The sequence below is a fragment of the Xiphophorus couchianus genome, chromosome 2, assembly GCF_001444195.1.
Source record: "Xiphophorus couchianus chromosome 2, X_couchianus-1.0, whole genome shotgun sequence".
NCBI classification, from domain to species: Eukaryota; Metazoa; Chordata; class Actinopteri; order Cyprinodontiformes; family Poeciliidae; genus Xiphophorus; species Xiphophorus couchianus.
The window spans coordinates 6,988,394-7,008,676 of record NC_040229.1 but is presented as its reverse complement, the minus strand read 5'-3'; the positions used below and the strand labels follow the sequence as shown (position 1 = coordinate 7,008,676).

The following is a 20,283-nucleotide window of genomic DNA, read 5'->3' as shown; positions in this document are numbered from 1 at the left end:
AATAAGTTTATTTAAATAAGTAAGAAGGGTCAAAATTACATTGTAGTTTTGTGGTTGTGGTTTTGAGATGAGTTGTGGTTTGTACTCAAGATAAGACAGCTGCCGGGTCTGCAGCAGGATCTGGTTCAATCTGTCCAATAAAACAAAGTTTTCTTCTTTGAAAGAAAAATCTGTTAATCTGAAAACAGAAACAGATTGATTAGTTTTTATTTTTCATCCAAATAAAATACATTACACCTCATAAGCCCCACAGGGTTTTCTGAACTATATTTAAAATAACAAATCAAATTTATTTTAAACAAAATACACCAATTACAAGCTTTATTTCAATTATCTTGGTATCAAAATAAAGCTAACAATTGGGAGTCTTCATCTGAAATGTAAGTATCACAGCAGCTGCTATAGTTTGAGAAAATTATACTGGAACATGAAATAGTTTGGATTTTTCTTCTCTTCTTTTGTCCCTTGCCAGAATATTTTGCATTATGCAGAATATAAACCTTCTAGAAATATCATAAATGAGGCTACAAGCCTTTGGAAACCATTGGTCCACATTACCTGTGCAAAGATTGATGTAGCTGAGTTTTTAAAACAAGTTTTAAATAAGTAAATTTACAGATGTCTTAGTAAAAAATAGGTGTTTTCTCTTGGCACAGACTGGCATCATTTACAAAACTGGAGATTTGCTGTGTTTTTACTTACTAAACTTACTTTTACATGTCTAAAATTGCTTCTTCTTTTTAAAATTTTTTCAAAATACCCACATACATTTTTTTTTTATCTACGGTAATAAAAAAAAAGATACGGGGGCGTAATAAGGAATATTTGCAGAAAAATACTGATTTGGGAACACGGCAGGAAAGGGGAGTAAAAAACATAGACTTGACAGGTATGAAAGATAAAATAGAATCAAATATATATCAAATATACTATGTCTTTTTGTTTCCTGCCTGGTCACCTACGTCTGTCCTGCAGCCCTACAATGCTTCCTGGTCATCTCATACTTAAACCTTTTATCAGTTTCTAGAGTCTGATGTTTCCATGGATACCAAACATGGACATGTTTAACTGAAGGGAGGTGCAGCAATGAGTGCAGGATATTTAAAATACACTGGCTACTATTTCCTGTTTAAAGCAAGTGAGTGCAGGAAAGTTTCACACACACACACACACACACACACACACACACACACACGCCCACGCACACAGCAGCAGGGAGAACAAAAGTGAAACCAGACCAAGATGAATCTGCAGTAATAATGAGATAATCAGAAAACTGATAGCATTTAGAGAAGTTTATGGTTGTTGTTCACACACCTGCAGTTGACTTGTTCTGCTTTAATTCCAGCAAAACGAATGAAGGATTCGCCCTGTGGACTAAAGAGTCACAGGCAATAATCAAATAACGGCATCAATGTCAAATTTTTTAAAAGTCCTTAAATATTATGCATAAAAATATAAAAACACTTTCATGCATTGTCTCCTTGGAGGCCTGTTGAAGCAATACCTGAGCTCCACGGATGAGACTCGTTGGTTTCCAGGGAAACAGCTGATCAGAGTTAGAGCATCAAAAGTGGACAGGATGCTGTTACTGACACTGAGAACAAAGGAAGAACAATTAATTAGCCCCAAAGCTACATAACAGCTAAAGATACATTGATAAATATGATTATTTAAGCAGGTAAAACCAACAGTGAGTTTACATGTGACTTAAACTAAACAAGTAGAAAAAGCTTAGCATTGTATTCTCTGGTATTTAGTCATATTACACATTAATCTCCACAAACATGCAATTAAAAGAGACAAAGATACAAATACACATGAGAAAGTTTTGGTTTGTTTTCTAATTTTTAACATCATGTCAATAATCTGTTCATTCACATTCAACAACGTTTTTTGCAAATAATAATTATAGTTATTTCTTTTGCAAAATAATAAAAAACTAAAAAAGACACAAATCAGGAGAACCTTTGGACCTTAGTTTGGTGTTTACTGATCCTTTTATGTTTAGGGATTTGGGGGTTTTTATGTGTGCTGCATTGAAGTTGAACTTCCTGTTTTACTTTTTCTACCCAGTGAATCTTGCTCATTCACTTCATTTTTTTGTCTGCCTGTTTCTGAGTTTTCCAGCTTTTTAGTCCTTTGGTTCACTTTTCTGTGGAATACACTTCCTGAAACTACTTTCTTCAAACCTGAAGGAAATTTAAGGGACTGGATTTCATTACGAAGTGATTTGATAAACTCTTGTGTTACTTTCCAGAAGTCAGAGTGCATTTTACTTCACAATAAGAGCGCAGATGTTCCTTTCCAGAAGTTGGAAGTTACTTTTTGTTAATACTCCTCATAGCTTCCAGTTTGCTTTCCTGAAATGTTCTGGATGGTTTGGAAAACATTTACGATATATTCACAGAACTTACAACTTACTTTCCTGGGACATAGAAGGAAATTTTAGCAATGAGGTCGATTGGAATCTGATACTTTCCTAAAATGTTAGTTTTCTGTAACTGTTTCTCTGGAACATTACAAGTTGTTTTCTAGAACTTGGAGGTTCTCTTTCCTGGAAAACACAAATTATTTTTCAAAACATAAACAGTAATTTTCGGGGACTGGGTTTTAATATGAGCTAGATTGTGAAATGATACTTTCCAGATCTTTACTTTATGGGACTTAATGTTCACTTCCTGGAACTTTGACAAACATTTTCAGAACATCGAATATAAATAAATTCTGGGACTTAACTGTTGACTTCATTAACTGTTAATAAGTAAAAGTTTAAACTTTTTGTGAAACATTCAATGAAAAGAAAAACAGTCTCACTTTAGTCTCTGCAGCGTTGACATCTTTGGCAACACTCTCAGCAGATTTTCGATAGATTTCTCAGCAAATGAGCATTGAGTAAACCTAAAACACAGAAGATCATAAATATGCAACTGCACACTCATGTTATGAATAAAAAGCTCATGGATATACAATCATTAAGCTCACTCTAACTCCAAACTGGTGCGACACTGGACCAGTTTCCTGCACACTTTGTTTACATCAGATGCTGTCAGGGATCTTCTGTCAATTCTGAAAAACACAAAACCAAACTCCAGTAATGTTTTCCTTTATAGGGTTGCAAGAATGTGCCTCAGCTGACTGTACCTGAATAACTTTGTCTTTAATTTGCCGTTACTAAAATGAGAGAAAAGCAAGTATAACATATTCATTTTAAACTGTAAACTTTTATGGTAAATCTAAAAGTTTTAACTGGAACCTTTTTTCTACCTTGTGTCAGAGCTGAACTGCAGCATCACCTGGTCTTTTCCTCCATCACTTCAAGAGCAGAAAAACAAATAATGCAGTGATCTTATATTATAAAAAATACTGAACAAGTTATTGAAAACAAATAAAATGGAAACCCATTATGTAAACTTCATGTTTTTGTACTTTTATTTGGGGTTCTACTGCTTCTAAAAACAGATAAAATGCTTTAAATAAAACTTTGCATCTGTATTTTGGCATTGTTTAAAGGCAGGTTGTTGTCATTACACAACAAAAAACATTAAGGTTTGGTGTTTCAGATAAAAATGAAAATTAGACGATACCTGATGTAAACGTGCGTTAATCTGTTGCTGGAGCATAATGCATCCGCCAGCATCACCACTCCGTCCACACCGACATCATTACCGCTGAAACTGAAAAACACACAAGCACAGAAAATATGGTGAATCATGAAACCACAGAGGTCACAACATAAAACCTGTTCAGAACCGGTTCTGTAGGACAACATCAGCCCTGTGTTTCCTTTCCATTGTTTATGCAACAAAACCACAAAGAATGAACATGAAGATTAAATGGGACCTATTATACAAAATCCACATTTTGCACATTTTTGTACTTCCATTTGGGTTTTACTGCTTTTAAAAACAACTCAAGTACTTAAAAAAAGCATCCAGCTGTTTTTGACAATAAGTTAATGCTTTTTGGTGTGTGCAAAATAAACCGTTTCAAAAACTTTCTGAATGTAGTCACTGAGCTGTTACCTAGCAACCCCAGCCATGCCCAGCCCCGTTACCTAGCAACCTATGTGAAACTCCAGCACATTTATTTGGCCAGGTGGTTTTACCGCTGTAAGAGCTGGGGGGGGGAAGTTTTTTGTTGTTGATTCATTTTTTGTAGTTTGTGCTGGAGGCTCCACTTCTGCTTTTCAAAGATGTACAGTTGCATAATTGCACATCTGTTTGCAGTAATTTTCAGCAGCTTAGTTGGATTTAAAGTGACAGAGCGCTAAAACTGTTCATTCTGGAAGGAGCTCAAAATAGCTAGAACTGATCAGACTAAAATCTTATCTAAGAATTTTTAAGATTTTGTGCAAAAAAATGTAATAAACTTGTTTTATATGACTCATAAATCTATCCTAACCTTTTCAAGGAAGCACAGCAGGTCAATCTGAAGCAAAGATTAAACTTCCCTCATACGACAAATTCCTAATATTTATATCCAATTTACAATGAAGCTACCCAGTAGACTTGCAATGTCCTCAGATTAGCTGATAAACTTACTCTACTCGTTGGATTTTGCTTAGACGAGGCAAGAAGTCCAACAACCTCTTCAGTCCTTTGTCGCCTAACTTGTTACAGGACAAGCTGAAAATAATAAACAAGAGGCAGGAGTTATTTATGGTGTGCCGAGTGGAACCTTGTTGGTTTCTCTTTTTATGTGACCATTTTTGTGTTTTTGAGTCTTACTCCAAATCAGAGAGATCAGAGGACGCTCCCAAACTTTTCCAAACTCTTTCCAGGTCGATGGGCTGAAGATTACAGCGGCTGAGGCTGAAACAGGAAACAGATTTAGACTTAAAGTTTTTATTGTCAATAGACAGTCACTACATGCATGCTCAGTATGAGGGATTGCTGCATTCACACCTCCCTAAACGAACCGGACTAGAGTTGGATTACAGCGAACTAAACAGTGATGATGTGAATCCTCCCTAAAAGTTGCAGGATGGTTCAGTGATTTCTCATCTGTGAACTAAAATCACTAAACTTCTATTAGAGGTAAATCCAACTCAAAGTCCAACAGATCGAGACAATTTCCTGATGAAAAGGTGACACAACTATGCCTTTCTAATGTTCAGGTTAAATAGTTAACACTTACATAATAATAAATATTTATTGTTCTGGAATTAAATCTGGAAGGGTGAAAGTATCTCCATACAAACCAGAGTTTTTTAGAGGAAACATTTGCAGTTTTTTCTCTCCCTACAGAAAACACAACAGACATCTGGACTGGATCCTGCAGCCTGAGAAGTAAAGAAAAGTCAAGTTTGAGCAGCAACAACACCGGATTATGTGAAACTACTTCAGTTCTGTGATCTCAGATTACAGTTAGCTGCATCAAAACCTGGTATTGGTTAACTCAAACACGACGTAATGTGATTCCACATTTAGTTGGTGCAACTTGTCAAAAATCTTTTTCTGTACCTGATGTTCATCTCCAGGACAGACGGACAGTCAGAAAGCAAAGCGGTGAGAATCACCACACTCTGAACTGATGAGCAGCTGTCATTCAATCTGACATGACACAAAAAAACAACAAATGCTGCTGTTTATTTCCATAATTAACATGAATATTGTTCTTACTGAATGGAGTTTTGACTTACATGATCCTCTCAGTGATGCTGAAGCTTGGCACAAACTGAATTAGCATTTTCAAAGTCTCCTCATCCCACTCGCCTCCAGACAGACTGAAGAACACAAACAGACAGAAAATCAAACACAACAAGTATGAGCCCTGTAAACAGGACACACAGGGGTGCACTGATTGCAGTTTTCTGGCCACTCGCAGATTACTGGTTTTTAAAAAACCTGAGCTGCCGATTCCAATTCTCTTGACTGAAATGTTGCTAAATATAGCAAGAAAGTTGCTGGGTTGGCAACAGTGGGGTGACTATTGTTAACTGCAAACGTGACCTGGTGGTCCAGTCAATCAGTCAAACCTCTCCAACTGCAGAGCAGAAGAGACAGTGGTTGATTTTTTGCCTTTCTTGAGGTAGATGAAATCGGCTTCATGTGTAAGTATCAGCCAACGACCGATCAACAAAAATTCAAAAAATCAGTGTCAATTAATCGGTGCACCCCTAACCCACAGTGTGTGACAAATGTAAATATCTGACGAAGATAATCTCAGCTGCCACATAATGCATTTAATTTATCAATGAAAAAAAGTCAGCAAAGTCAACCTGGCTAAAAATAACTGGCGTCAAGAATTGTGGCCCAATCTTCTTTGAATAATTTAATCAAATCTGTCACATTAGAGAGTTTTTCATCATTTCAATCATCTAAATCTGATTTAGATCCAGACTTTGAATCAAACCTCCTTAGGTTACATTTTCCTAATAAAAAGATCAGCAGTGTGTCTGATGCTACTCACTCCAGCTCAGACAGAGAGGGACAGCGAGCCAGCGACTTGGCGAGGTTCTGCATGCCAGACTTAGTCCACTTCTGGTTCAGCAATCTGATAAAGAAAAATCTGAGTTTAATACAAATACATTTTTAAGGTTGAACCCAAGTAACTACATTGCATTTTACATCTTTGTGTTGCTGTTTTCATTCACTCAGACTCTCTCTGCTCCAGATTCACAAAGCAAATAGTGACGCGGTATGTAATTAGTATTTTTTATATGAGCAAATATTTATTCAAAGTAAGTTTCAGGTAATAATCTGGATGCAAAGCAACATAAGGTTTTATATTCTAATGACAAACAGCATAAAAGTATTTAAACTTTTGACTTCGTCTTCCAGAGAATAAATTATGCCTTTTGTAGCATCACATCTCATTTTTATGGCTGGAAAAGAGAAGCAGATATTTTAAAACAATATCTCTGCTTCACTGACTTTTAGAAGATAGTTCATATGTAATGCTAAGAGCAATTTCACAAACAGCACTGTTTTTTTTTTTTATCTGATTATTTCATTAATGACTGAAATACAACATAACTTTGAGAAGTTTTCAACCAAATCCATGCACAAAGTCTCATTAAGAGAAAAGTGAAGTGGATGGATGAACAAACTGGTTTGTTCTCGTTTTGCGAGTGTAAAATTTGCACAGCTTCTCACAGTATCAGGCACTGTGTTGTTAGAGTGGTAATATATAAAACACAATTGTAAATGTGATTTGTGAAATTTTTTTTATTGAAATCTGAATTTTAAAATAAAACAGTTTTAGGAACAAAGTTTCATAAGACAACTGGAAAAGCAGAAAAGGCTTATAAAGCAGTAAATATATTAAACTACAGAAACATCATACCTCACTGTCGCTTCAGGCTTAATTTTATGGCTGCAATAGAAAAACATTTTATAAAAGGTTAGTATTTCTTAAAGTTAATGTCATTATTAACTTTGCTGGTTATGAAACTCACCTGTTTGATTCAGATTTTTGAGAAAAAGTCAGTGTCAACTCTTTGATCCCGCTACAAGAACGGAGACAAAAAATTTGTTAAGATCACTAATTGCTTTCTTTGAGGCTTAATGCTGCAGTATGTAACTTTAATAAATATGGTTTTTTTACATATTTGGTTTTTTTTTGTAGATATGTTTATTAATTTTTTTGTTTAATAACAACAACACAACACAGAACAAAAGCTCAGCAGTGCAGTCCAGAGTCAAAAGGAAAGATAAGATAGGGGGAATACATACTTCCATCATCATTCACATCTAAGCATTTATAAATGCTTGAGACAGGATGGTAGACAAGTGTCCTTCACCACAGTCCAAGAAGGGCTTCCAAATGCGTCCAAAAATGTCAGTCTTAGAGTGGACGAGGCATGTTAGAAAGTCGAGAGGGATATATTCCAAAATAAGCCTCTTCCATCCATTAATAGTAGGAGATTTATTAGAGATCCATTGTAACAAAATATTCTTTCGAGCACAGAAAATTAGGACATTATATAACTTACTCTTGTTTTGATTTTTAATATGTTTATTTGGTAAACCAAGGAGGAGAGACACTGGATCGAGATCAATATTAGTTTTGATAATTTTCCTAGTCTCAACCAGAATAGATTCCCAGTACATCTGGACCTTGGGGCATGACCAAAGACAGTGTGTGAGGCTGCCTTCATGTATTTTGCATTTAGGGCACAGTGAAGAGGACCCCGGTTTAAACTTAGACACCCGGTTTGGGGCCAAGTGAGCTCTATGTAGTAATTTAAGTTGCAACGCCCAGGAGCGATTACAAATAGTAATTTTTCTGGCAGAGTTCCAGATACTGCTCCACATTTCATCAGTAATCTCGATATTCAGCTCTCCTCCCCAGGCCTGGGCCAGAGTTGATAAGTGACACTTATGACGTTTTAATATTTTGTAGCACATACTGAGTGACACGTCACGAGTTCCGAAAAACAGTTTTTCAGTGCCCGAAACCTCCGTGTCCCTGAGTAGAGTTGTTTCTTTTTTAATAAAGTCTCTTAGCTGGAAGAAACGGAAGAGGTTATTTTTCTCTACTCCAAAGGCTTCCACAACTTCATTAAAAGACATTAGGATCCCTTCCTTAAAATGACAGCCCAAAGAGGAAACACCCTTAGCCACCCATTCCCCAAAACCTGCATCCAACACACCCGGAAGAAAGTCAGGGTTCTGGACAAAGGGTGTAAATGGGGATGTTTTCCCAGTTCTTCCCTCGATATGTTGAACCGCCCTCCAGGCCTTGACTGTATTCACAGTGATTGGATTGTTACAGCATTTCTTTATTGTTTTCATATTTTTAAGAAAAAGCAGGCTTTTTTTTTTTTTTACATATTTGTTAAAACTGTCATAATATTATGGCAGCATAACAAGAGATAAGCTCCTCTGCCTTGTCCCTGCGGTCCTTCTGCCATCTGCAGAATCCTAATTTGGGTATAAATACAAACTGTGTGTTTTGTGTTTTTTCTTACTCTGCATGAACCTGCTGGATGTTCGAGCAAGAAGAGACGTGTTTAACAAGACACTCTGCTGCTTCCAAAGAAGTGTTGTTTCGTCCCAGCCTGCATACACACACACACACACACACACACACGAATATAACAAAAGACATGGAGTCTGCTACTGCTCCGTTAGAAGGCCTGAACGTTTATGAGCAGAGCCGACTTACTTTACAGATGTCAAGTTTTGTAGTTTGGCAAGAACGTCTGCAATGCGTCGGATTCCTTCGTCTTGCAAATTGTTGTCACTAAAACTGAAGCCAAAAGTAGAGAAACATTCTTCTTATCATCTGTCATCTATGTTTAGCTGTAATATGAGATATTTTATCTTGTAAATTTACTTGAGCTCAGTGACGCTGGAACAGTTCTGCAGACCAGACGCCAAACTTGCAGCTCCTGCAGAACTCAGACTGGCACCACAAAACCTGGTGAAGAAACAAATCAGATTTAAAAAGGAAAAACTACTTTAAATATTCTGAGTAAAGTATGGAGCAAAAACCTACTCTAGTTTTCTCAGCGCTGTGAATCGAGGTAGAACGGAGGAAAGCTTCTCTGCAAACTTATCACCATACTTGCGACTCCGAAAACTGCAATAAAATAAAAAGGAAGTTTGAAAGTGTTAAATGAAAATATATAATAAACGCTGTAATGTATGAAATTTTTGCCTTGAAAATGTAAAGCGCTGGCAGGCCATGAAATTCATTAAATTAAAAAATTAGTTTATTGGGATTTTTAAAAAATTTTGTACAGTTTTACCTCTTTTTTTATCATTATATTATTAAAGAGCCAAAACACAGAAAGGGCTTGACTTATTAAAAGAAAAATAGAGAATTTCCCATTTTTCCCAATTGTTTTCCATTTTTCTGGCCACATTTTTATCATTCTGTACTTATGGTTAGAGCCAAACAAAATCATTTCAAGGGCCGCAAACGGCCCCTGTGCCACACTTTGGTCACCTCTGTGTTAGAGGTTTTAATAACATTTTCATAAGAAGTCAGCCTTGGAGGCTAAACCTGCCTGGAGGAAGCATGGCTGCATTGTTCTCATGTATCTATGATTTACTTCCCTTCATGATAACATCGGCCTGAGCTCGTCTCATTCAGTATCTCAGGTTATTTGAATTTGATTATTTAAATTCAATAAACCTTGTGTGAAACAACATGTTGAAGCAAGTTCTGTAGAAAGCTGTTTTCTCAAAGGACAAAATTACTTCTGTTGGATCCTCATAACTCTAATCTATAAATTTAAACTATTGTTAATGGTTTCCCTCTGCAGGACATTTCCATATGTTGCATTTTATCCGGCTTTTATATCCATGATGTGAGACATGCGTCATAATTCTGCTGCAGAATCATGAGGATGAACTGTGAGCATGAATTAGTTTAGTTTGAATGTGTTTTAATGTGTTTGTACCTGAGGTAATGAATATACTGACACCTGGACAGGGTGTCCAGACACTCCAGTTCCATCGAACAGGCGCCGAAGTCCAAACCGACACCTTTGGTACCGACCGAGTTGACCACAAACGCCAGCGCCTCGATGTCACTGGGTAACAGGCAGAAGTTTCTGAGCTCCAGCGTGGGTCGCACACTCACCACAAGTTGAGCCAGCTGCTGGTTCTGGCTCTCCTGAACACAATGGCAAAGCTGCAAAATCTGTCGCAGCACAAGAGCAGAAAGTCAGGATAAAAAACGGAAATCTGTATTTCATGAATCAGGTTTTGGTTCTTTTAAAAATCACCTTCGGTCCAGTCAGAGTGGCACTTTGGCACAGAGTTTTCAGCAACTTTATGACAAGGGCCTGGCGTTTCTGGACCCAGTTTTGGGCTGCTTTTAACCCCGTTGCCTTGGCGACGACCTCCAGAGCTGGAGTGCAGTCCAACGAAGCCAGACCACAAACGTACAGGTAGAGGGAATCAGTGAACACTGTCTTCTGGTCCGATTTAGTCGTCCAGCGAGTTTTCAGACTGAATCTGAGAGCAAACAGGGAATTTATCGTATATGTTTGTTTGGCTATCCGGGTCAGAATGGCATAAAGTGATAATAAATTAAACTTTTAGGCAATCCTGCAGCTCAAAATTGACATTAGTGGAAAACATTATTCATCTACTTTTTATTATTTTCATTTAATTTATTTTAACAAGCAATGTCTCCTGTCATTATGCCCCCTTTTCACCACAGTCACTGCAAACATTTAGCATGCCAGTTTGCACCTGCTATTCAAAATGTGCAAATTAAAGCCACACAAACAGCACCTGCTACCTAATTCTGGCTTAATAAATCTCATTTCAGGTGATAAGTTATTACATTTGCATATCCTCCTTCAATTATGTTGAACTTTCTGATGATCAACGTATATTTAGCATATTCATGAAGGCAAACATGCTGAATGGATTTGCATTTGCAACCTTAGTTCCACCTGGTGTGCAGATCAGATTTGTGCACGATACCAAATTTGCACCTGTTTTTTTATACACGCAAACAAACTTTTTAAACGTCTTTATGCTCTTTATGTTTAATGTTTGGCTCCAAGTCGTTGCTGTGCCATTCAGAGGGATGTAAGATAGATTTTTTCGTACCTCTTCTTCAGGTCTGCATCACTGACATCAGTGCTTGTCATGATCCTGAGTGCAGCCAGAAACTCCTGCACTGTGAGATGCAGGAAGCAGTAAGCGTTGACGACAATGCCGTCACGACCTCTGACCTCCACCTGACAGGGAGAATCATAAACATGTCAGTTTATGGCCTGAAGCTTTGACACTTGAGTTAAAATGTATTAAAAATGATTTATGACATGCTAAACATAATGTCTGCAACAGTTTGAACAGGAAGTTGTCATTGCTGGTAATTAAAATGTTTTTACCACCAACTCCAGTAACTGTAAATGTCAACATTTAGTTCATCATCCACTTCCTCTAATTATAACCACCAACTGGCAAAGTAGCAACACTGTTCACATGGTGAAAGAACGTGTAACAATGTAACTAACAAAAAGAGTCGTTAAAGTATATGTAAGTCAGAATCATTTAGATTAATAAAATAAATCATATTAAGTTTGATTTGACTTCCTGAAAATTTTAACTTTTTAATGATATTTTAATTAACTGTGATGCACCTGCAACATGGCCTGATATTGATATTCTGCATAGGAAATAAAAAAATAAATAAAAACACACTTTTGCCATTCCTGTGTTTCCATTAAATAAGAAATGCAATTAAGCATGTGAATGAGTGAATAAGGTATTAAAACCCACATCCTCACACTTCCTGTCGTCTTCTTCTTCTTTGTGGTTTTCACCAGTGGAAACATGTGACTCATGTGATGCGAAAAGTGTTTATATTTGTATTTTATTAAATAAACCAATTTTAATACAGCCAATAAAACCACATAAAACTTTTAAGTAAGTCAAGTAAAATTTTATATAAAAACAAAAGTTTTTTGGGGGGGTTTTTTTTTTCAAAATTGGGGTTTTTCCATTAAGCAAATTTATGCTCAGTGAAAATGCTGATAAAGTTTCCACAATAAGGCTCCCCTTATAGAGGACTAATAAATAGTTCACATATGTGTTATTAATTCATCTCGATGCACTTTGTAAATTATTACTAACTGTTTATTATGCATTAATTAAGTGAGAGAAGGAGATTAAATCTACCGGTTTCTTGCTAAATAGTGAGTCTGTTCACCTAGATATTTGATCTAGAGTTTAATTTCAGACTACTTTGTAACCATAATAACCATTTGTAATGTAAAATGTAATTTTTCAACATGCACTCTCCTTCTCCCCTTTAGTTAATGCATAATAAACAGTTATTAATCATTTATAGAGTGTTATAGAGTAATTGATAACATATCTATGAACTATTTATTAGTCTTGTTGTAAAGCGGTGTCATTTTTGTGCACATTTGTAATGGAAAAGCTACAGAAAAGTGAAACCATGTTTGACCTGTGAGAAGAGTCCTGACTTGATTGAAGACTCTAAAGTTTGCAGATGAACATCTTCATCCAAAAAGATAATCCTGCTCTCCTCCAAACCTCTCCATGCCAGCCGACTGAGCTCACAAAGCTCAGCAGCAGGAAGACTCACAGTTTCCCATGCAAACTTGGTACTGGACAACGAAACAAATACAAATTTGTTGACAATATAATACAGACCAAGTGTAGTTTTATAGAGATTTCAACTAAAAACCCAATGTTTTGTTTTAGTTTTTGTGTTGCTGTGTTTTCGAATCCTCACCTTTCAGAAAATCCTGAGGTCTCTGCTGCGTCATTTCCTCCGGTCCGGTCAGGGTGCCGGCTAAGAAATGCAGCAACAGCAGCGAGGTAGATCTGAGTCTGGGTTGCAGGAATTTGTGCTGCTGTGAAAGAAAACGTGGATCTGCTTTTTGCTCCATCCGTTAATGTCTCCTCACTGTTTCCGCCATGTTGTGCTTTTTGGGAGCGACTCTCATTGTCGCCCGTTTCATCAGGAGTTTGTGCGTCTTTTTTCTTCATTTCTAGACATTTTTTCTTTACTCCGACTCCTTTTGCTCCTGGCATCTTTATCTTTTCTGCATGTCGGTGCAGTAAATGCTGCAGAAAGACGCAACAGATGTTGCAGAGGGCTGGGAGGGAAGACATGGCCAGGAGGTGTCGGCTGGAGAAGAGAATTTCTGCTGCATCGGCTGCAAGTCTCCCATCTGAACATTAGAAACGAGAAAATAACCAGTTAAGCAGCAATAATGTTTACTGAATAAAACAGATATTAATGTGCTGGTATTTAAGAACTGATGGGGCATTTCAGATTCAAGGATATATTTGGAAAAATCTTTGTATCATTGGAAAAAGTCTTGAGCAAATTGATTTGCTTTGGAATAAGGTAAAGTCAGGTTTCTGTAAATGACAAATAATTAATAATTAATTTGTGCAACAGAGAACACTTATTTCACTCAGTAATATGCAAAACTATTGTCAACTTTTATCCACAGCATTTTTTCCAATCATTTTCTTCATAATTTGTATCTTTACATTTAAATAAAATGTATACATTTATTTTAAAACTTTGCTGTTGATCAAATAATTAATTCTCTCACAAGGATAAAGAAAATAGAAATTTTAGACAGAACCAGCAGGTAACTCTTATTTTCTGTGTTCATTTCTCAAAATGTCAAGGATATCTAGCTTCTAGTGTAAAAATCTTAGTACACCTTAAGCAAGAGCAACTTAAAAGTAACTTTTAGCCAGAAATAACAGGTTGTGGGGCTGCACAGTGGCGCAGTTGGTAGCACTGTTGCCTTGCAGCAAGAAGGTCCTGGGTTCGATTCCCAGCCGGGGTCTTTTTGCATGGAGTTTGCATTTTCTCCCTGTGCATGCTGGGTTCTCTCCGGGTACTCCGGCTTCCTCCCACAGTCCAAAAACATGACTGTCAGGTTAATTGGTCTCTCTAAATTCTCCCTAGGTGTGAGTGTGTGAATGGTTGTTTGTCCTGTATGTCTCTGTGTTGCCCTGCGACAGACTGGCGACCTGTCCAGGGTGACCCCGCCTCTCGCCCGGAACGTAGCTGGAGAGGCACCGGCAACCCTGCCGACCCCATTAGGGACAAGGGTGAACAGAAAATGGATGGATGGATAACAGATTGTTTTAAGTCAATAATTCCTTAATGTTGATTGTAATTAGTACTATTTCCACTGGCAGATTATTAAACTTATAACAAGACATTTTCCCATATTATAAGTGAAATAATCTGCCAATGGAAATAGAACATTTTCATCAATATTAACATATTATTGACTTAAAACAAACTGCTATCTTGCTGAAAAGGTTTAAAAAGGTTAGTTCTGTAATATGAGAAGGGTGCTAAGATATTTGCACTAGAAACTAGAGGAAACATGGTTGGTAAGAGTTTGTGTTTTTGCAGTGCAGAATTAAATCCCTCATCAGGTTTTCAACTCTAATAGAATAAAATAAATTAATGTTAACCTTTTGCACTAAAGAAGTTGCTGACACACTCTTTGACTTCACGGTGGTCCCACGGCAGCAGCTGCCCCACTTTGTCAGACAAACCGTCCAAATCTACGACGTCGCGTACTCGACTCGTGACCAACACGGTGCTCCCTGCAAGAAGCCGCCGGCTCAGCAGCCCTGAGATGAGCTCTGCCACAGGCAGAGGTTTCTCTGAGTCCAGCCGCGCGTTCTGAACTCTGTGTCTCTTTAGTTTGTTCTGGAACTCATCGTAACCGTCCAGCACCCAGCAGCTCTGCTCTGGATTGGAAAGGAGGTAGTCCACAACGGCCTGCTGCTCCGACAAAGAAAAGACGGTCATTTTTAAAACATTTAATCTGCTGTTTGCTACATTCAAACAGTGTTTGAGTTGCTGTGGCACCTTTGTTTCATTGTCTCCATTAGTTGGGAGGTAGTGGTGAAACAGCAGCTCAGAGAGGGAGAGAGGGTCTGACAGCAGGTTGAGCTGACGAAACTCCAGCAAGACAAACAGATGGGATGAAGGGATGGGGCCCTGGATGACATGAAAATGTAAAAATGTGAAAACTTCCCATTACAGAACAGGAAACAAAAACTGTCATCTTAGTGAAGGAACGCCGCAAAGCAATTCTTAATAAGTGAATTAAATATAAATTTAGAAAACTTCAGCTATTTTTGTGCTTGGATTCTGTTTTATCTTCACAAACCTGAAGCATCGTCTAAACATTTCAGAATGAAAAACACAATGACAATAACAGCAAACCGAGCCGGAGAGAGCAGTTCAGTTTTACTTTCATTTCAGCAAAAGTCTGCAGTATACATGCAAACAAACTGCGGAGAGGCGGTTATAATCAAATGAATGTGTTAGCAGTTTTTATCCGGTACTTTCCACAGCGGCAAGTTGGGCAACTTTTTTAATGTAATTTTATTTTCTGTTCATTCTCCCTGCAGGGCATTTGATCAGATTAATGGCTGGGCTGGTTTCACAAAGAATACACAAATAAAAAGAAAAAATCCTGCTTTTTATTCCAGCAAATCATTTTTATTTAACATTTCTCATGTCTTAATTACTATTATTAAGATTAGCCACTGAAAGAAAAGAATTCTGAGTTTAATCTCAGAATTTCCATTCTGAGATTTAAAAAATGTCAGAATTCAGTATTTGAACTCAGAATTTTGACACTAAACTTAGATTATTTCTACTTTAATCTTAGATTTCTGACATTTCTCATAACTCAGAAGATTCAAGTTAAAATTATGAAGAAAATAAAATCTAAATTAATTTTGTTTTTTCAGTGGCTCTATTCCTCTTCTGTAGTACTGAAATTCCTTCATGGCTTTCATTTTAAATGTACATTAGTCATTTATAGTGAGTAAAATGAGAAAATTGAACTTACTAATCCTTTAGTCCACTGTTCCCCGATGAAAGACATTACCAGCGTTTTTCCTGAGCCAGGTTGGCCGGCCAGAACCGTCACTTTTCCTGTGCATCCCTGAAGAAAACTCTCCAGAGTCAGTCTGGACTCTGGCCACCCGTCGTCACCGTCAGGCTCTAAAGTTGGTGAAAAATGATTGAGGGGTTAATTTCATGTGGACTACTCTCATTGATTAAGAAAGGAAGCAGGAAGTCAGTCCTGACCCGGTGTTCTGCCGCCTCTCTCTGCAGAGCTGGGAGTCTGGTCCGGTCGGTCCCTGACTCTGTTTGCAGTTCTGATGCTGACCCAGATTTTGTCCGGCTGCACATCCTTCAGCAGGCCCTCCGACAGTCGCTTCCACCTCCTCTGCAGGGAACCTGCCGCTTCAGCCTTGTACTGCTCCCAGTAATCTGCAGGTAGATTTAATTTACAAAGCAAACTGATCATTTAATAAACAGCCGGATACAAACATATGACTGCAGTTTCACTTTCAGTTCATTGGCCTTGAGACAGGCTGGATTCTCACACGTCTCTGCTTGAAATCTGAGTTAAAACTGATAACATAATGTTCAATAAAAATAAGCAGAGGTTTCAAAGCATTTTTCTTTAGAATGTTAAGAGCAGCAACTTTATTACTTACTGTTTTAAATTCTTAATATTTTTATGTGAGGATTTGAGTTTTTCTGTATTGAGTCTTCGTGTTGTCCTGTCTAACCCTGGATTGTTCCCAGCTGTGTGTCTTTCCCTGATTACCCTCTGTGTATTTAATCCCAAATTCAAACTATTAGTCACCAATAAAAATCAGACTCAGAAGGAAGGAGTTTGACTTCAGTTAAACTTTGCTCTCATTGAAGACATTTTAACACTGAAAGAACAAAAATTGTGAGAATCAAACAGGATTAAAGGCGGCATCATCCAAGAAAAAGTTGTCCAACTACTGCGTGTTTCTGTTCCCTTTCTATTCTTTCCTGAATTATTCAGAGACCTTAGTAATAACCATTCCTAAAGTTAGTTTCTGAATGTGACAGCAGCGTAACTTTTAAGATCTAGTGTGTGTGTTGTACCAATCCGTGGGCGTTTGGTGAGCTGCTCCTCTGCAGGCGGCGTTAACGGCTGCTGATCCGTCACACTGGAGGCTGCATCTATCATGCAGAAGAATATAGACGATGCATGAAATAAAATACTTCAACACAGACAGTCAGAGATGCTATAACAATAACAACAGGTCTGCAAGCGCCTGCAGAATATGGAACTATATCCCTTAGTTATTAGTTTAAGGTTTTAAATGAGAGGAAATTCCTGACATTAAACAAAAGCCTTCAAACATCCTGAATATGTGCAGCTCTGTCCAAAGACAAATGCTGCTTTCATTTTCAACTTTCATACATTTAATTATGAAGTTCAGTAATATGAAACTTAATCCATTCAACAGAGCTAAATAAGTTCTGTTACCTTTCAAAATATCCACTAAGAATAGTATTAAAAAAGAGCTATGTTTGCAGAAAGATCATAATGTATAGAATGTAGAAATTTAAATAAATAATTCAAGGTTTCTGTCTGATCAAAAATACAGATCAGTTTAATTTCTGTTGCTTTGACATTTGGAAACTTTTGATGTTTGCTGCACCTGTTTTTGTTCCAGTTAAAATTGTTTTTAACTGAAAACTCAATTATGATCATCATTTAGCATTATCAATTACCTTCACTTTCCAAACATGATGTTTCAGTTGATAGATTATTCAAAGCATCGCCTGAACAAGCAGAAAGAGAAAAATTAATGAACAAATAAATAATTCTATAAGAATTAATTATTGGTAAGAATATGTTCATATATGTCTTTACAAAAACAATTCAGCTCTAATTTAGCTCCCAAAAAGAAATGTCAAATTTGGATGTAATTTTGTCTGCAAAGGGAATTGGAGGAAATAAATGTTGGCATTACAAATAGGACAGAACTGGTAGCAGCTGATGAAGTTTAATGGTGATATGTTTACTTAGCAAAATGAGATGGTAAGCAGCTTGTTTTAAAGCAATACAGTGTTAAAATTCACAGTCTTGATCCCAATGCAGATGCACTATTCAGAATGGGAATGTTTTAAAAGTTACTTCAAACATCTGACAGGGCTTAATGTTCCACACAAACCAACTTGATTGTCTTATACTAAGACCAAAATGAGACATTTTTGACTTGCCAACGACTTAATACAACTGTCATGAGATGCGGTAGTAGATGGTGAGGTAGACGCAGTGGACCCAGGTTTGGTGAGAGAAATGATGATGATTTAATGATCAAAAGGCTCAATAATCCAGGCAGCACAGAATGAGGGGAAGGCTAATGCTCATTCTGTGGGCATACCAGTTGGTAGCAACTGGTACAAATAATTGACAGACAAGGCTAGGTGAGGGGAGACAGCAGACAAGACGGCTTGACAAGGACCCAACAAAGAACACAGGGTCCTGTGGGTTTAAATACACAGGGAGACAATCAGGAGAAACAAGGAGCAGGTGTAACTAAACAGGTAGCCGGGATAACACAGAGACTCCGCAGAACACAGAAACTGAAATAAACACACAGAAAAACTCAAATCCTCACAACATGTTTAAGTGTTAAGACTTAAAACAACATGCATTAAATGGCCCAACGTTGGAACCAAACCAAGATGATGTTTTGGTAACATGAAACAACATAATTTTATGTTACCAAACAAAAAATTGATCCTCCACCGGGTTGAGGATACATCACTGGGTTGGTGTATCCTCCATCAACCCGGTGCGGGTGATGTGAGACAGAAGACTTTAGCTAAAATAACATCACTTTTGGACAATGTCTCCCCCCTCATCCATGAAGCTGCTGCACTGTCAGGTAAAAACTGCTTCATCCTTGATGCACAAGCAAGCGTTATTGCAGATCCTTCCTCCCAGCAACTGTTACATTTTATGATCGTCGCTGCTCCCAACAAACTTAAGCTCAACAAATGTTTACATTCCTGATATTATTTGTACAGTTTCTCAAATTTTTCCATATATCTGCACATTTCTACATTGTTTCAATCAGTTGCTCATCTCTTTGAATGTAAGTAAGCAAGTTTTAATCTCTGTACATAATTTGTTTCATGTGCTGTAAATCTGCCCTTTCTGTAGAGTCTCATAATCTTACTTTCTGTTTTTAGATCTTCACCCTAGTGCAAATCTGCATGCTTCAACTTGTCCATCGTGTTTCTGCTGGCACACCTGAACTTCCCCTGTCGAAGGACAATAAAGGCTTTTTCTAGTGTATTCTATTCTGAACTGAGACGTGCAATGGTTTTGGTTTGCTTCTTGAACAATGGCATTAGGTGTTGCTTCAAGAAGGGCAAAAATGGAGCCAAAGATATCATTAACATAATACTACGGTATGACTGGTCTCAGATCCGCCGCTCCAAAAAGCTACAATACGCTCACACAACAATCATCTGCCAAAGGCACAGCTAACGCTAACATGATGCAAAACCACTCGCCATCTTCTTGGTTTACTGGCTTCCTAACATGGTAGTGCAACCAATAATATCAGAGATCAAAATTATCAGAGGCCCACCACACCACAAAAACACAAAATTTGATCAAGTATTTTTGTCTAGTTACCAGTGTAAATATCTTATTACAGTTGAAATAAGATAAAAAATAACTTAAAGGAAATTTTCAGCAAGATATAGAAGCTTTTATAAGTCAATATTTTCTTAATGCTTTTAAAGTACTAGTTCAACTGGCATGTTCCCATGTTATATTCTCCTTATAACATGGGAAAACGTCTTGTTGATTAGTAAAATATTGTTGCCGTGGAACTAGTACTTTTTTTTATCAATATTAAGGTGTTATTTACTTAAAACAAGCTCCCGTCTTGCTAAAAAAAATTACTTGTAAGCGAGAACGCTTGAAATGGGAAAAACTAACATATTTGTATGAGAAACTACTCGCAAATTAAATCTGCC

General features: G+C 37.3%; 1 protein-coding gene and 1 long non-coding RNA gene across 4 annotated transcripts in view; one reads left to right on the top strand and one right to left on the bottom strand.

The window, feature by feature from the left end:
• Positions 1–20,283, bottom strand: part of nlrc5 (NLR family, CARD domain containing 5) — a 37,188-nt gene that overhangs the window by 13,168 nt on the left and 3,737 nt on the right. Inside the window, exons 3-33 of one of the 3 annotated variants that reach the window (XM_028043037.1) lie at positions 18,016–18,066; positions 17,380–17,457; positions 16,540–16,725; positions 16,298–16,452; positions 15,304–15,435; positions 14,901–15,216; positions 13,180–13,621; positions 12,889–13,051; positions 11,523–11,653; positions 10,685–10,916; positions 10,358–10,599; positions 9,448–9,531; positions 9,286–9,369; positions 9,115–9,198; positions 8,918–9,007; positions 7,403–7,453; positions 7,291–7,320; positions 6,415–6,498; positions 5,645–5,728; positions 5,466–5,555; positions 5,204–5,284; positions 4,731–4,814; positions 4,545–4,628; positions 3,588–3,677; positions 3,268–3,315; positions 3,145–3,174; positions 2,986–3,069; positions 2,818–2,901; positions 1,508–1,597; positions 1,318–1,377; positions 86–178 (exon numbers count right to left, since the gene is read on the bottom strand). In XM_028043037.1, the coding sequence (XP_027898838.1) occupies positions 86–178; positions 1,318–1,377; positions 1,508–1,597; positions 2,818–2,901; positions 2,986–3,069; positions 3,145–3,174; positions 3,268–3,315; positions 3,588–3,677; positions 4,545–4,628; positions 4,731–4,814; positions 5,204–5,284; positions 5,466–5,555; positions 5,645–5,728; positions 6,415–6,498; positions 7,291–7,320; positions 7,403–7,453; positions 8,918–9,007; positions 9,115–9,198; positions 9,286–9,369; positions 9,448–9,531; positions 10,358–10,599; positions 10,685–10,916; positions 11,523–11,653; positions 12,889–13,051; positions 13,180–13,621; positions 14,901–15,216; positions 15,304–15,435; positions 16,298–16,452; positions 16,540–16,725; positions 17,380–17,457; positions 18,016–18,066 (3,637 nt within the window). The remainder of the gene's footprint in view (positions 1–85; positions 179–1,317; positions 1,378–1,507; positions 1,598–2,817; positions 2,902–2,985; positions 3,070–3,144; positions 3,175–3,267; positions 3,316–3,587; positions 3,678–4,544; positions 4,629–4,730; positions 4,815–5,203; positions 5,285–5,465; positions 5,556–5,644; positions 5,729–6,414; positions 6,499–7,290; positions 7,321–7,402; positions 7,454–8,917; positions 9,008–9,114; positions 9,199–9,285; positions 9,370–9,447; positions 9,532–10,357; positions 10,600–10,684; positions 10,917–11,522; positions 11,654–12,888; positions 13,052–13,179; positions 13,622–14,900; positions 15,217–15,303; positions 15,436–16,297; positions 16,453–16,539; positions 16,726–17,379; positions 17,458–18,015; positions 18,067–20,283) is intronic. The other 2 variants (XM_028043045.1, XM_028043051.1) reach the window with 2 other exon arrangements.
• LOC114160468 (uncharacterized) lies at positions 19,000–19,603 on the top strand. The gene is made up of 2 exons (XR_003598770.1): positions 19,000–19,178; positions 19,486–19,603. It is a non-coding gene; the product is annotated as an uncharacterized LOC114160468 (long non-coding RNA).